The sequence below is a fragment of the Bactrocera oleae genome, chromosome 3 (genome assembly GCF_042242935.1).
Source record: "Bactrocera oleae isolate idBacOlea1 chromosome 3, idBacOlea1, whole genome shotgun sequence".
In the NCBI taxonomy this organism is placed as follows: Eukaryota; Metazoa; Arthropoda; class Insecta; order Diptera; family Tephritidae; genus Bactrocera; species Bactrocera oleae.
In genome coordinates, this window is record NC_091537.1 from 58,145,841 (window position 1) to 58,163,020 (window position 17,180).

At 43.9% G+C, this 17,180-nt stretch overlaps 1 protein-coding gene across 6 annotated transcripts in view; it reads left to right on the top strand.

Annotated features, from left to right (window-relative positions):
* The first annotated feature begins 565 nt into the window (after nucleotides 1-565).
* The window catches only part of LOC106622678 (uncharacterized), a 95,833-nt gene continuing 79,218 nt past the window's right edge, over nucleotides 566-17,180 (top strand). For 4 of the 6 annotated variants that reach the window (XR_011395370.1, XR_011395369.1, XM_070106670.1 and 1 more), the window contains exons 1-2: nucleotides 566-817; nucleotides 876-1,045. Coding sequence is in view for 2 of the 6 variants with exons in the window: in XM_070106670.1 (XP_069962771.1) it covers nucleotides 754-817; nucleotides 876-1,045 (234 nt within the window). In the remaining 4 variants the exon portion in view is untranslated. Of the gene's footprint in view, nucleotides 1,046-17,180 lie in introns of all 6 variants that reach the window. The other 2 variants (XM_070106672.1, XM_070106671.1) reach the window with 1 other exon arrangement.

Consider the following 17,180-nt stretch of genomic DNA (forward strand, 5'->3'; position numbering starts at 1 on the left):
CTGAACAGATGACAAGCAAAACAATGAACTACCACTAAGAATCCCGTAGAAATAAATTGCGAAATCAGTGGGTAATTTGTGATATCAGATTTTTTGTTGACTTTTATATACTTAATTTGGTTAGAATTCCCAGCAAATGTTATGTAAACTTTGACTTCCGAATAAATTATTAAAAGATATTTATTTATAGTGTGAAATATTAAATTATTTTGTTAAATTTAGTTTTAAACGTTAATTTTGAAAATCTTTTGTGATTAAAATATATATGTATATATAATTAGATAGAATAGGATATCTAGCTTGTTAAACTAATTGTAATTATGTATATTTTTCTGTAAAATGGAAATCGAAAAATACCCAAGAAATACATTAAAAAATTTCAAAACTTATTTCTTTTCTTAGTGGCACTACTGTCAAATGTTATAAAAAATGTGGACTTTGACAGCGCTCTCTCGAATCAAAGAGTTTCCGATCATTTTATCCAAGCTTAGGAGTTAGCTTTAATTGTAAAATATGCGTCGATTAAACTAGAGCAGGCACCGATTATAATGAGTGGAATGTAAGTTTTCAAGGGGTTTTCAGCGAAAGCTGTGTTTTCGTTTGACAGATTTTGTATGGATGATAACAAAACTTTTCGCGTGAAAGCCTCTTTTGTCTACGAAAACACTAATTTTGTGACGGTGCGAACATGGTATTAGGATTGGTTATTTAGATTTATACAATGGTTGGTGATATCAAGCGAAATCAATTATAATGGATGAATTTTTGCTCTCTGAGCGCAAAAATCTAGAAAACGATAGACGCCGTTTTTCAAAGTGTATGAATATGTGACAGTATCTAAAATTTTAAAAAAATTATTTTCAATTTTTGTCCAGTCCAAATAAATAGGGAAGCCATTCCTCCGTATGCAAATAATGACATTAAATCTGTTATCAACGAATATAAAAATAGTGAAATAAAAAGCAACATCGAGTATGGAAATCATATTAAACCAAGGTTTGCTGATTTGGGAACTGATGAAAATAATGTAAAGCCGGAAAAAGGGGTAGGTGGTTATGTCAAAGATATGATATTATTCAAATAATTTTATAATTGCTGCTACGTATAAGCATCGACAGGGCACTTCTAATATTATTGGTATTATGTGAGGTACTGAATGTTTTACGCTATTGTAGCAATTTCTCAATTCATAGTTTACTTTTCTTTTGCACTTATACAGTTACACTTCACTACATTTCTACATATTTATTGGTAAATGTATAATTTAGGTCCCCAACTAAGGAGGCTTCAAAAAATTTTTTATTTTTAATGCATAGGGTTAAGAGGGGTATGGTTCGATAGAGGAGATTCGCGAAAATATATATTATTATTGCCGCCGGAAACTTAATGTTTTCGAGATATTTGCATTTTAGGTTGAAAATTTCAGAAATTTTATTTCACAATTTTTCGATTTATGGTTAACTTTTCTTTTATATTATACACTAACACTTTACTACAATGTTTCTACATATTTATTTTATATTAAATATTTAAATATTTGCTTAAAATAAGAATTTTATTTTTATACAATTTTCGTTATATGAACAATAAAAAATGGGTTCCATGTTATCAGTTAATAACTGTTGCCATATCCAAACGAATGAAAGAAATCAAAATAAATAGAAAACCCAATTACCTCTACAAAATATTTTGAACTAAATTTTCCAATTTTAATAAAATAAAAAGGTTTTATGACTTCAACGTATATTTTATTGCATCTGATAATTTCACAAATGGGTCATGATGCTTATTTGCTATATTTTTACTCTATATGTATTATTATATCAAATTTTGTTGTTGGTGTTGTAACGATTATCTAATCCCCGTTTTGGTGATAAACTCTAGATTCGTTGTCGTCGAGGTCATCTAACGGAAGGCCCAGGAAACGAGCTGTTTCGACGGGGTCGGTCCATAGGGAGAGGGGTGTTAGATGAGTGGGGTTTGTTTGGCATGCAAAGAGGTGGTTAGTGTCATGCGGAGACTCATTGCATGCAGGACATGTGTTTGGTATGTCAGGGTCTATTCTGGATAGGTAGGAGTTTAACCTGCTATAGTATCCAGAACGAAGTTGCGCGAGGGTCACTCTAGATTCGCGAGGCAACTCGAGCTCTGTGCCTGCAATGGGTGGTGGTTTGACTCGTATTACGCCATTCACTGAGAGGGAGTCGGTGAAGGTGTTAATGGCTCCACTGTGAATGGCGGTCAGTGCCTGTCTGAAGTTAGTTGCGTCCGAAGTCTGGTCGGCGTACTGTCTAATGTCGTCGACGTAGTCAAGGAAGGACCTCTTGATGTTCCTAGGAGGCGGCTCCGCTACAAGCAGGCGACTGCAGGGGTGGTTTCTGTTTGAGTGCAGTGTTCTGACAAGTCTGAAGCTTCTTATTCTGCGTGTCACTGCATGCAGGCGACCATATTTCGGCTGCATAATTGAGGACCGGCCGGCCGATTGCCTTGTATGTTGCCAACAACGTTTCTTTGTCTTTTCCCCATGAGCTGCCGGCAAGCGACTTGAGGATTTTGTTGCGGCTCTGTACTTTGGCAGTTATGGCGGTCGTATGAGGAGTGAAAGAGCACAGACTGTCCAAAGTGACGCCTAAAAATTTAGGGTTATTTACTGTCGGAATTTTTGTGCCATCGACTGAAATGTTCAGGTCCAGTCTGTACTCCTTCGTCCAATTGGTGAAGATGGTCGCAGTGGATTTAGTGGGGGGGAGAGTGTTAGGTTCTTTGCAGAACAGAAGCGAGAAAGATCGGAGAGGTAGCCGTTTACTTTTGAACACATGCCATCGATTCCATTGCCCGACGTCAATATCGTACAGTCATCTGCGTACGAGGTCATTGAAATTCCCGCTGGTGGCCGGGGGAGTTTTGAAATATAGAAATTAAACAGTAGCGGGGAGAGCACACCGCCCTGCGGAACCCCCCGTTTAATTTTCCTGAGTTTGGAGTTTTGACCTCGAAATAGTACGGATGAGTGCCGACCGCTCAGGTAGTTCATGGTCCACCGCTTCAGCCCTGGAGGGCGCGTTGATTGTTCCAGGTCCTCAAGTAGCGTTGCGTGATTGACTGTGTCAAAAGCTTTTGACAAGTCCAACGCTACGAGGATCGTCCTCTCGCAGGGTGGCTTCTGGTTCAGGCCATGAACTATCTGGGCGTTTATGACGCTAAGTGCTGTGGTGGTACTGTGCACTTTACGGAAGCCATGCTGATGGTCTGCTAGGCTCAGGTGGTGGGTGAATGACGGGAGTAACAAGGCCTCAAGTGTCTTCACTACTGGGAAAGGAGAGTTATCGGGCGATAAGACTCCCCTTTGTTGGCGGGTTTCCCAGGTTTCAGCAGTGGGACCACTCTTCCGACTTTCCACACATCGGGTATTTGAAGAGTGGATATCGACAGGTTGAGGACCTTGGTGAGGTAGTTTACTCCCGTTGGGCCTAGGTGTTTTAACATCAGCATGCTTATTCCATCAGGGCCGATGGATTACGACGATTTCGCCTTTTTGATGACACTCTGAACCTCCCCATCGGTGAAAGTAAGTGGTGCGCAGTCTTTTGACCTTTTGCGCAGCCGTCGGGTAACACATCGTTTGGCCTTGTCGGTTGTTGTTGTTGTTATAACGATTATCTAATCCCCGTTTGGGTGATAAATTCTAGATTCGTTGTCGTCGAGGTCATCTAACGGAAGGCCCAGGAAACGAGCTGTTTCGACGGGGTCGGACCATAGGGAAAGGGGTGTTAGATGAGTGGGGTTTGTAGGGCATGCAAAGAGGTGGTTATTGTCATGCGGAGACTCATTGCATGCAGGACATGTGTTTAGTATGTCAGGGTCTATTCTGGATAGGTAGGAGTTTAACCTGCTACACTATCCAGAACGAAGTTGCGCGAGGGTCACTCTAGATTCGCGAGGCAACTCTAGCTCTGTGTCTGCAATGGGTGGTGGTTTGACTCGTATTACGCCATTCACTGAAAGGGAGTCGGTGAAGGTGTTAATGGCTCCACTGTGGATGGCGGTCAGTGCTTGTCTGAAGTTAGTTGCGTCCGAAGTCTGGTCGACGTGCTGTCTGATGTCGTCGACGTAGTCAAGGAAGGACCTCTTGATGTTCCTAGGAGGCTGCTCCGTTGTAAGCAGGCGTCTGCAGGGGTGGTTTCTGCGAAAACATCCCAGCAGAAACTGCTTGGAGAGGAGCTCATTATGTTCCTTAACCGGAAGCATACGGGCCTCGCTATGTAGGTGTTCGATTGGGGACATCAAGAGGCACCCCGTGATAGTCCGGAGTGCAGTGTTCTGACAAGTCTGAAGCTTCTTATTCTGCGTGTCACTGCATCCAGGCGACCATATTGCGGCTGCATAATTGAGGACCGGCCGGCCGATTGCCTTGTATGTTGCCAACAACGTTTCTTTGTCCTTTCCCCATGAGCTGCCGGCAAGCGACTTGAGGATTTTGTTGCGGCTCTGTACTTTGGCAGTTATCGCGGTCGTGTTAGGAGTGAAAGAGCACAGACTGTCCAAAGTGACGCCTAAAATTTTAGGGTTATTTACTGTCGGAATTTTTGTGCCATCGACTGAAATGTTCAGGTCCAGTCTGTACTCCTTCGTCCAATTGGTGAAGATGGTCGCTGTGGATTTAGTGGGGGAGAGTGTTAAGTTCCTTGCAGAAAAGAAGCGAGAAAGATCGGAGAGGTAGCCGTTTACTTTTGAACACATGCCATCGATTCCATTGCCCGACGTCAATATCGTACAGTCATCTGCGTACGAGGTCATTCAAATTCCCGCTGGTGGCTGGGGGAGTTTCGAAATGTAGAAATTAAACAGTAGCGGGGAGAGGACACCGCCCTGCGGAACCCCCTGTTTAATTTTCCTGAGTTTGGAGTTTTGACCTCGAAATAGTACGGATGAGTGTCGACCGCTCAGGTAGTTCATGGTCCACCGCTTCAGCCCTGGAGGGAGCGTTGATTGTTCCAGGTCCTCAAGTAGCGTTGCGTGATTGACTGTGTCAAAAGCTTTTGACAAGTTCAACGCTACGAGGATCGTCCTCTCGCAGGGTGGCTTCTGGTTCAGGCCATGAACTATCTGGGCGTTTATGACGCTAAGTGCTGTGGTGGTACTGTGCACTTTACGGAAACCATGCTGATGGTCTGCTAGGCTCAGGTGGTGGGTGAATGACGGGAGTAACAAGGCCTCAAGTGTCTTCACTACTGGGGAAAGGAGAGTTATCGGGCGATAAGACTCCCCTTTGTTGGCGGGTTTCCCAGGTTTCAGCAGTGGGACCACTCTTCCGACTTTCCACACATCGGGTATTTGAAGAGTGGATATCGACAGGTTGAGGACCTTGGTGAGGTAGTTTACTCCCGTTGGGCCTAGATGTTTTAACATCAGCATGTTTATTCCGTCAGGGCCGATGGATTTAGACGATTTCGCCTTTTTGATGACACTCTGAACCTCCTCATCGGTGAAAGTAAGTGGTGCGCAGTCTTTTGGCATTTTGCGCAACCGTCGGGTAACACATCGTTTGGCCTTGTCGGTCGAAGGGTGCAGTATAAACTGCCGGCTAAAGTAGCTCGCGCACTTCTTCGGGTCCGAGGAGGCATGGCCATCGAATTGGATTTCAACCCGATCGTCATGTTTCCTTGGATTTGACAGGGCCTTGACAGTAGTCCAAAGCTTACTCACACCGGTAGAGGTTGCAGGACTTCAGGTGCTCTATCCATTTTGTCCGCTTATGATGATTTACCATTTGCCGAATCTCCAAATTGAGATCCCTTATTCGGGGATCACAGGGATCGGCATGGCGTAAGGTGTCGCGCTCATTTGCTAATACAGCTGCTTCGGCTGGGAAATTAGGGCGGAGTTCCGCTATTCCTCCAGCCGGTATGAAGCGAGCTGTAGCAGCAGCGATAACCTTGCGGAATTGACGCTCGCCAACGATGACGTCCGTAGGAATGGATAGTGCGTTGAAGGTGCTCTCAGTAAATTCTGTGAAGCCGACCCAGTTAGCTTTGTTAAAGTTAACATAGGTGCGGTTATCCACAGAAATAAAGTCAAAAGGTTTCACGATCGAGATAATTATGGGCAGATGGTCTGATGCAAGAGTTAGCATAGGTCGCCAGGTTATACTATTTATCAGACCACCGCTAGCGATGGTAATATCTGGCGAGCTATTACAGCCCATAATTCTGGTGGGGGCTTCGTGCAGAATGTCGAATCGTCTATCTGTTCCGCCAGCTCCATCCCCCTACGATCGTTTGACAGGCAGGAATGCCAAAGATCGTGATGCGCGTTAAAGTCGCCTAGCACCAGACGGTTTTCACCACGATGTAGCGCATCTATATTCGGGTGATATCCTGTTGGGCAACATGTAACTGGGGGGATATATAAAATATTTCGAGCTCGACATCGCCTGACCGGACAGCTATACCCTGACATTCTAGGGTGGTGTCCCTGCGGTCGATGTCAACATCGATTAGTCGATATTTCACGGTGTTGTGCAATATGAAGGCTAGGCCTCCACCATTATCCCGCTCGCGATCCTTACGTAAAACGTTGAAACCTGCCCAACTCTGAAGATCTGAGTGGCTGTTTAACTTGGTTTTTGGACCACAGCTATCGTTACGCGCTTCCGGCTCATAAATGCAACTATCTCCTCGATCTTGCAGCTGTGCTATCCGCATGGGCGGTTGTCGCACTGTGGTGTTTGTTGGCGACGCCACTGTATGTGATTGCGGGGGCAGACTCCTACAGCATGGGGCAACATACGACGCACTCCACTCTCGTGTGGTGCGCAGGCCAGAACACGACAGAAAGTGACCCCACCAGTACAAGAATTGCACTTGACTGATGTGACATTCCGGCGTATTATGGTCTGACACACGGAACAGACTGTGCGAGGAACCAGGAGTTGCTGGGTGGTTCTAGCACGAGGATTGGAGCTGGATGAAGGTTGGGGGGGGAGGTTGGTCAGATTGGGAGTTATGCTGTCTGTGTGAGCTCCGTGGAGGTCCTATCTTGGCCACTCGACTGGAGTGGCAGCGCAGTGCGCGAACATGGTGCAGGTTGCACAGCCGTTGAGGCAGATGTCGGATTGTTGCGTTGACAGCATGGGGCCACGTAACTCGTGGTCCACTCCCTGTGTGTCTTAAGGCCCGAGCAGGTCTTAAGATGGCTCCATCCATTGCATGTATTGCACCTAACCGAGGTGGAATTTGGATGGAGCCTTTTTGCGCATACGCAGCAGTAGAATTCCTCGGGGCCCGGGTTGGACTCGATGCCAGCACGGGTCAGGAGGATACGGAGCAACCCTGCTGCTAGGCGTTGCTCCAATGACGACAAACTTAATCTAAAACTTATCGATCCAAACAGGGTTAGATCGTCGAAATAACAGCCCTTGGCCATTCCGGTATCGCAGAACCGGCTGTTGTGGGAATATCAAATTTTCAAAATCTTCACTTTTATTATAATTATCTTTAATAAAAATTGAAGTTTAAAGAGAGTGATATACCCTCTTTAACTTTACTATTTTTTTGTTTAGATTTCTTATTTGCACTTCAAAAAATACCCTGGTCGGTCCAACACCGGGGTGTTCATAATTCAATCGCATCAAACTCCTTTCAGCACTGGTGGCCTTCGGCCGCGCTTCCTAAAAAATAACCCTGGCCAATCCAATAACATAATTTATCAATAGAAGGGAATGAACAAAATTATAGTTCATGTCAAATGTTCAAAATATAAATATATATATATATATACATATATAATAGATATGGCAACACTTGTTAGCTGTCAACATGGAACCCATTTGTTATTGTTCATAGAACGAAAATTGTGTAAAAACAAGTAAGGAAAGGTTAAATTCGGATGTAACCGAACATTTTATACTCTCGCAAAGTCAAATGGTATACTCTTTTGAGATTTCTTTGTGGGTTGACTGATATTTTCGGTAGAAAGTCAACTATAGGCACTGGGGTCCACATATTTAGTACTTAAAGGCTTGAACAATTTTGGTTCGATTTAGACAATTTTTGGTCACAAGGTGGCATACTTTAAACGTATTATTCACCCAAAGTTCTACCCCGATATAATCATTGTTGTTTGATATGCATAGTGGAAAGTGAAAGAATCAGATGGAATTGAAAATGGTGTTATATGGGAAATAGGCGTGGTTGTAGTCTGATTTCGCCAATTTTCGTACTATGATATAGAAATATAAAAAGAACGTTATGCACCGAATTTGGTTGAAATCCGTTAAGCAGATCCCAAGATATGGGATAAGGATACTGTCTAATTTTGAACGCGGTTCCTATAAAGTCATCTTATACCATCCCAGAGATAAAATTTAATGTCTCTGGCGTGTTTAGTGCTTGATTTATCGCGCTTTTAGTAGTTTTTAACAGTACCGTTATAAGGGGAGTGGGCGGAGTTGCCACCCGATTTCAACTGTTTTCACACTGTAGATAGATGTTCTAAAAACATTAGCTTCCAGTGAATTTTGTTATTATAGCATTAGCGGTTTAGGAGATATGCACATTAAACCTATTAGGGGCGGAACCACACCCACTTCAAAAAAATTTTTTTAACTGCAGATGCTCCTCCCTAATGTGATCCTGTATACCAAATAAGAGTCTTGTATATTGTTGTGGAGCTTAGTTATGGCAATTTATATTGTGGCAGTGAAACATGTCTATCAAGTTTCATAAAGATATCTCAATTTTTACTCAAGTTAGAGCTTGCACGGACGGACGGACGGACAGACAGTCACCCGGATTTCAACTCGTCTCTTCATCCTGATCATTTATATATATATAACACTATATCTAACTCGATTAGTTTTAGGTGATACAAACCACCATTAGGTGAACAAAACTATTATACTCTGTAGCAACAGGTTGCGAGAGTATAATAAATGCTTATTTAAAGCAAATACTTAAATATTTAATATAAAATAAATATGTAGAAACATTGAAGTGAAGTGTTAGTGTATAATAAGTGCATAATATAAAAGAAAAGTTCACCATAAATCGTGAAATTGTAAAATAAAATTTCTGAAATTTTCAACTTAAAATGCAAATATCTCGAAAACTATAAGTTTCCGGCTTCAATAATTATATATATTCGTGATCTGGAGAATCTTCTCTATCCAACCATATCCCTCTTAAACCTGAAATCGTGGGATGCTACAAAAAAATTTATTTTTTAGGCCTCCTTAGTTGGGGGCACTAAACAATACATTTACCATATTTACGTTTAAAGTTAATTCAATATTTTCAATTCTATTAATTCTGACAATAACAAAAGGCTTGCAAAATGTTAAATTACCAGTGTTACCTTATTGACATCTTTTGTAAACGAACTAAAAAAAATTAAAACAGATTATACCCTCTATGACAATGTTACTTTTTCTTGTAGACTTTTTTTTTGCGTTGGCGGCTTTCGGCTGCGCTTCAAAAAAGTATCCTTGGTCGATCCAGCATCGGGGTGTACCAAGGTTTTTTTGCGTAGAACTCCTTTTTGGAAAGACCTTGATGCTTCTAGGAGGCGGTTCCGCTTCAAGCAGACGACTGCAGGGGTGGTTTCTACGAAAACAACCCAGCAGAAACTGCTTGGAGAGGAGAGCTCGTTATGGTCCTTAACCGGAAACATACAGACCTCATTGTTTAGGTGTTCGATCGGGGACATCAAGAGGCATCCATGCCGTGATGGTCGGGAGTGCGAGGGAGCGTAGATTGTTCAACGTCCTCAAGTAGCGTTGTGTGGTTGACTGTGTCGAAGGCTTTCGACAAGTCCAACGCTACGAGGATCGTCCTCTCGCAGGGTGGCTTCTGGTTAAGGCCATGAGCTATCTAGGCGTTTATGACGCTAAGTGCTGTGGTGGTGCTGTGCACTTTTCGGAAGCCGTGCTGATGTTCTGCTAGACTCAGGTGGTGAGTGAAAGTCGGGAGTAGAAAGGCCTCAAGTGTTGTTGTTGTTGTAGCGGCAGAAATCTGCCGAGTTGACGTCGAAGGCTTTCGACAAGTCCAACGCTACGAGGATCGTCCTCTCGCAGGGTGGCTTCTGGTTTAGGCCATGAGCTATCTAGGCGTTTATGACGCTAAGTGCTGTGGTGGTGCTGTGCACTTTTCGGAAGCCGTGCTGATGTTCTGCTAGACTCAGGTGGTGAGTGAATGTCGGGAGTAGCAAGGCCTCAAGTGTTGTTGTTGTTGTAGCGGCAGAATTCTGCCGAGTTGACAGTCCTTGGCCGGAAGAAATCCGGGTCCGTTCCGGTTACGTAGACCCGACTGTCGTGGGAACGGTCCTCAAGTGTCTTCACTACTGGGGAAGGGAGAGTTATCGGACGATAAGACTCCCCTTTGTTGGCGGGTTTCCCAGGTTTCAGTAGTGGAACCACTCTTCCGACTTTCCACCCATCGGGTATTTGAAGAGTGGTCTCCGACAAGTTGAGGACCTTGGTGAGGTAGCTTACTCCCTTCGAGCCTAGATGTTTTAGCATCAGCATGCTTTTTCCATCAGGGCCAATGGATTTAAAAGATTTGGCCTTTGTGTTGGCACTCTGAACCTCCCCATCGGTGAAAGCATGTGGTGCACAGTCTTTTGGCATTTTGCGCAGCCGTCGGGTAACACATCGTTTGGCCTTGTCAGTCGAAGGATGCAGTGTAAACTGCCGGCTAAAATAAAATAGCTCGCGCACTTCCTCGGGTCCGAGGATGCATGGCCATTGAATTAAATAACAACCCGACCGTCATGTCTCCTCGGATTTGACAGGGCCTGACAGTAGTCCAAAGCTTGCTTCCACCGGTGGAGAGGTTGCAGGACTTCAGGTGCTCTATCCATTTTGTCCGCTTTTGATGATTTACCATTTGCCGAATCTCCAAATTGAGATCCCTTATTCGGGGATCACAGGGATCGGCATGGCGTAAGGTATCGCGCTTATTTGCTAGTACAGCTGCTTCGGCTGGGAAATTTGGGCGGAGTTCCGCGATTCTTTCAGCTGGTATGAAGCGAGCAATAGCAGCAGCGATCACCTTGTGGAATTGATGCTCGCCAACGATGACGTCCGTGGGAATGGGTAGTGCGTTGAAGGTGCTCTCGGTAAATTCTGTGAAGCCGACCCAGTTAGCTTTGTTAAAGTTAACAAAGGTGCGGTTGTCCACAGAAATTAAGTCAGGAGGTCTCTCGATCGAAATAATTATAGGCAGATGGTCTGATGCGAGAGTTAGCATAGGTCGCCAGGTTATACTATTTATCAGATCACCGCTAGCGATGGTAATATCTGGCGAGCAATTACAGGTGCCCATAATTCTGGTGGGGGCTTCGTCATTCATTGTGCAGAATGTCGAATCGTCAATCTGTTCCGCCAGCTCCATCTCCTACGATCATTTGACAGGCAGGAGTGCCAAAGATCGTGATGCGCGTTAAAGTCGCCTGGCACCAAACAGTTTTCACCACGAAGTAGCGCACCTATGTTCGCGTAATATCCTGTTGGGCAACATGTAACTGGGGGGATATATATATTAAATATTTCGAGCTCAACATCGCCTGACCGGACAGCTATACCCTGACATTCAAGGGTAGTGTCCCTGCGGTCGATGTCAACATCGATTTGATGATATTTCACGGTGTTATGCAATATGAAGGCTAAGCCTCCACTATTATCTCTCCCGCGATCCTTACGTAAAACGTTGAAATCTGCACAACTCAGAAGATCTGAGTGGTTGGTCAGACTGGGAATCATGCTGCCTGTGTGAGCTCCTTAGGGCCGTGGAGGTCCTATCTTGGCCACTCGACTGGAGTGGCGGCGCAGTGCCCGAACATGGTGCAGGTTGCACAGCCGTTGAGGCAGGTGTCGCAGTATTGCGTTGGCAGCATGGGGCACGTAACTCGTGGTCCACTCCCTATGGATCTTAAGGCCTGAGCAGGTCTTAAGATGGCTCCATCGGTTGCATGTATTGCACCTAACCGGGGTGGAGTTTGGATGGAGCCTTCTAGCGCAAACGCAGCAGAAAAATTCTCGGGGCCCGGGTTGGACTCGATGCCAGCACGGGTTAGGAGGATACGGAGCAACCCTGCTGCTAGGCGTTGCTCGATTGACGACAATCTTAAACTAGAACTTACCGATCCAAACAGGGTTAGATCGCCGAAATAACAGCCCTTGGCCGGATAAGATCCGGGTCAATTCCAGTAACGTAGAACCGGCTGTTGTGGGAATTGCCTGGTCGGTCCAACACCGGGGTTTATCAAGTGAAGGAAACTAAAATATTTATTAGTGTCCATCAATGATTATGATTCTTGTAATTGGGGTATACCCTGAATATCTCTTTTTATTTAATTTTTCTTTGGTTTCAAAATATAAAAGTATGGCAACAATGGTTTTTTGACATTTACAACCCTTTTGTTATTAAAATTAATAGAATTGAAAAATAATTTAAATATTGAAATGAAGTAATTTTTGCATCATATAAGATAAAATAAATGTCTAAAAACGAAATAATTAACGTAGTAATTGCTGAGACGGTTATAAATCCACGTATAAATACATTTAGATAATTATTGCACTATAATAGTGACAAAATTAAATAAGTTAATAAATTGATATAGGATAAATGTATAGTTTAGCTCCCCCAACTAAGTAGGCCTCAAAATCGAAATTTTTTCTTATTTTTACCCGTAGATTACAAATCCGTGAGCGGAAGTAAATTTTTTTAATATTTCTATTTTTTTTTAATTTGTTAAAAAAAAAAAACGTTTTGTTTTATTTATTTTTTATAAATATGCATTAAAAGTAAAAAATTGTGATACATTTAAATTAATTGTTTGATTTTTTTCTTTAAAAAATCACATATTGTTCAAGTTTTTTGGTGTATTTACTCCTCTTCTTCATAAACGTTTCTGAAAAATTATAATTACACATACTCTGCATCGTGATGAAAATTATCCTCGAGGTTGAGATTGAAAATTATCTCGGGTTATATAAGCGAACAGCAGCCAAAAAGAACTGGTGAATTTGTTCCGTGTGTCGTGGAAATCGTTTTCTCAAATTAAATTCCGCCAGAAATCCCAAATAGTATTCTTTTCGCCGTCCATACTTCGGTATTCCATCCTTCAAGTCCCGCCAAAGTCTTTCAATATTTTGCGTATGGTCTTTTGACTCCGGATCTACGAAGTTATATTTGTGGTTAACGGTTAAATGTTGAAAACTTTTTTTGCTTAAACTTCTGTAAGGCGCCCAACAGTCTGTTATAATAGTTGTTTCTTCGTGTATTTTTTCTACAATTATTTTTTCAAGATTTACAGAGGTTCTATCTTTTACGGGAATAGCGAAAAACTTTTTTGATCCACGTTCAATACTTCCAAAAATCCACTGTCCTTCAATTATTCTTCCGCAATTATTTTTTCATTTATCCACTTTGGTTTTATCGATTTCTACGATTATTCCAAGACCACCAATTTTTTCCGTATTCTTTGCCGCTAGCCAATCCAAAAATACTTCGCTCATAAAACTTAACCAATCACAAATTGTAACGGGCGTCAATTGCATTTCATTTTCCAAAACAAGAATCTTACTTTTGGGATTCAAAAGAACAAAACAAGCAAGTTTGCAAATTTCAGATATCGGTAAATGTGATCCTGAAAAGTACGAGTGGAGAAGGCAGTGTAGATAGTGTGAGTACTGAGACCATGGTTCATTGCATCCAGAACGTAGGTAGTATATAATTAGAGATTGGTAGTGGTGGATCGACCGCAGATGAATCCATGTTGCCTGGTAGATATTATATTCTGAAATGCTGTGGTGATCTGGGTTAGAACTATTTCTTCAAATAGTTTAGACAACGACTAATATATGAGATCTTTCATGCTGATGGAAACATGCCTGATTCCAATGACGCACTAAATAGATGTGCAATCAGCTCTGCGAGTCCAGCTGCGCAGTTTCTCAAGAACAGATTGGGCATAACTTCATTCAACCCAATGTAGTTTGCTTCGTTGAATATCAGTCTGAGAGAAGTATTTTTCTTGATATTTGCTTGGATATCACCATCTATTTCCAATGCTGGATGATGATAGTCTTCATTGATGAGTGGGTCTGCTCTGCTGACTATAACATTAGTCTCGTTAAAACAAAGATCAAGAATTTTGTTATTGTTGTTGTAGTTTGAATTAAATTGTTGACAATTCACCAGGGACATTTCGTTATACAATACATTTTCGCAAAGTGCTTGAGGATAACTGCTGGGCAAATTAAAATAACCAAGTGAGAGTAACTTACAATTAAGATACTTATATTTTAAGAAAGATATTGTATTTGTATGGCTATAAAGGAATCAAGTGGCGATTAGATTAGATTAGATTAGTTTCGAGGTATGCACCGCGACCTATGGTCTATTGTGCCCTCCCCTAAGTCATATCGTATCATCTAGGCCCAGCATGTTGATAAATTCCAAAATTCTGCTGGGTGCTAGTGAGGCGATACGATCCCTGTGTGGAAACATGGATCCCAAGGCCTTGATTCTGCGTCTGCAGACTGCTGTGCAGTTCATCAGCAGATGCTCAGGGGTTTCCGGCTCTATGTCGAAGAACCGGCAGTTTGCAGAAGCGGCTATGCCCATGTTAAAGAGGTGCTTCTTGAGCCTGCAATGGCCGGTGTAGAACGCTGCCAGTAGCCGGAATTTGTTTCTGGGGAGATTAATTATGGCTTTAAACCGCTTGAGGTCGTAACCCCCCAATAGCAGTCTGGCATGGTGCATGCCCTGAAGTTGTTGCCAATGTATCTCCCTGCTTGCTCTTTCCTCCCTTCGGAGGAGCTCTTTGATGGTATGAGGACCAACCGCTATGTATGGTTCCGGCCCTACCATTTTTGTAGAGGCTGCAGAGCGGGATAATTCGTCAGCTAGTTCGTTCCCAGCTATACCCCTATGGCCAGGCACCCAAATAAGGTGTACTCGGTTTTGCTTAGATAGGCTGTTCAGCCGTTCTATACACTCCATCACTAGGAGAGATCTGACCTCATAGGCTGAGATCGCTCTTAGTGCCGCCTGACTATCGCTGAGTATAGTGATACTCTTATTGCGATAGTTGCGTTGGAGGTTTATCCCTACACACCGACTTATAGCATAGACCTCAGCTTGGAAAATGCTTGGGAAACTTCCCATGGGAATGGAGAGTTTGGTGCTTGGCCCAGCGACCCCTGCACCAATCCCCTCCTCCGTTTTCGACCCGTCGGTGTACCACTTGATGGTGCTACCCCTTAGCAGCCGGTCCAGTGAAGAGTCATTCCACTCAGATTTGCTGCCAAGGGTTACTTGAAACTTTCTGCTGAAGTTTACTACTTTGGTAATGCTATCCCTTGGGAGAAGGGCTAGTGGTATTTCCTCACTTAGCTCTTTCATCTGTTGGGATGAGATTACCTTCCCTTTGCCAGCTCCCTCTGCTGTCATTTGGAGCAGAGTTCGTTTGGCAGTCTGTTTGATTAAAAGGTGTAGCGGTGAAAGTTCTAGCATAACTTCCAGTGCTGCGGTCGGACACGTTCGCATTGCTCCCGACGCGCAGATGCAGGCAAGTCTTTGCAGCTTCGACAGTTTAAGTCCTACCGAAGTCTGCGATGCTCTCGAACCCCACGATACCGCTCCATACGTGATAATCGGTCTCACGATCATGGTGTACATCCACCTAATAGTCCTTGGGGAGCACCCCCAGGAAGCAAGTCGGTTGCACACCATGAGTGCCTTAGTAGCTTTGGTTAAGGTCTGGTTCACATGCTGATTCCATAGTAGTGTGGAATCCAGTGTGAGGCCCAGGTACTTGACCGTGCTGGCCATCTCAACCACTCTGCCGTCCAGGGATATACTCCTGAGGCCCGGCAGTGATCTCCGTCTGGTGAAGGGAATGATTGTAGTTTTAGCGGGGTTGATGCTTAAGCCAACCCCACTACACCATCCCTTTGCCAGTCCCAATCCCCTCTGAACGATATCGCAGAGTGTGTCTTCAAATTTTCCTCTAGCTAAGATAACAATGTCATCCGCATATCCCTGACAGCGGATTCCATTGCTAGTCAGCCGCTCAAGGAGATCGTCCACAACTAGGCTCCAAAGTAGGGGGGATAGCACTCCACCCTGTGGGCAGCCTCTTGTTGTTCCCAGACGAATTTTAGTTTCTCCTACTGCGGTTTCCGCCACCCTAGTGCGCAGTACGGCTGTAATCCATCTGCGCACTGGTGCTGCCACGCTCCTTTTCTCCAGTGCTCTTGACACGCTCTCGTGAGACGTGTTGTCAAAGGCACCTTCTATGTCGAGGAAGGCGCATAACACCACCTCGCCCCTATCTAACGAATTCTGGATCTCTGAGGTTAGCTGGTACAGAGCAGTGTTTGTTGACCTGCCTGCTCTGTAAGCATGTTGCTTCTCATGAAGCGGTGAAGCCTTCAGCACCTTCGATCGTACTTCGTGGTCTATGATCTTTTCCATACTTTTGAGTAGGAAGGAAGTAAGACTGATTGGCCTGAACGATTTCACCAATGAGTAGTCTTTCCTCCCTACTTTGGGTATGAAGATCACCTTTGCGGTGCGCCATGGTTCTGGGATATACGCCAGCGCTAGGCTATCCCTCATCAGCCGAACAAGGTGGGGCAGTAGCACCTGCTCCCCCTGTTGCAGAAAAGCTGGAAGGATACCGTCCGCACCCGGTGACTTATATTTTTCAAAGGAGGCCAGCGCCCACTTGATGGAGTCTGCAGTGAAGAGCTGTTTTGCGACTGTCCAGTCCAAGCGTGACGGCCTTCGTTCGACCATAGGTCGAATCTGGTCTTCTTGAATCGTCTCCGGGAAATGCGCTAGTAGAAGAGCCGTAGCTCTTTCTTCTGCGCTAGACGTATAGGTCCCATCAGATCGTTTAATCGCTAGTGCTGTGTCCGTCTTTCCTCTAGCCAGAGCCTTATGCAGTCTAGCTGCCTCTGGGGTTGAGGAGACGCTCTCACAGAACTTCCTAAAGCTCTTCCGTTTCGCGGTCCTAATCTCCTTATTATAAGCAGTTAGGCTGCATCTGTAATCCTCCCAGTTTCCGGTGCGCTTAGCCTTATTGAATAGCTTGCGCACCGTTTTTCTTAGGACTGAGAGTTTACTAGACCACCAGGAGCATTTACCGCCCTTGGCGGTTGTCTTTAG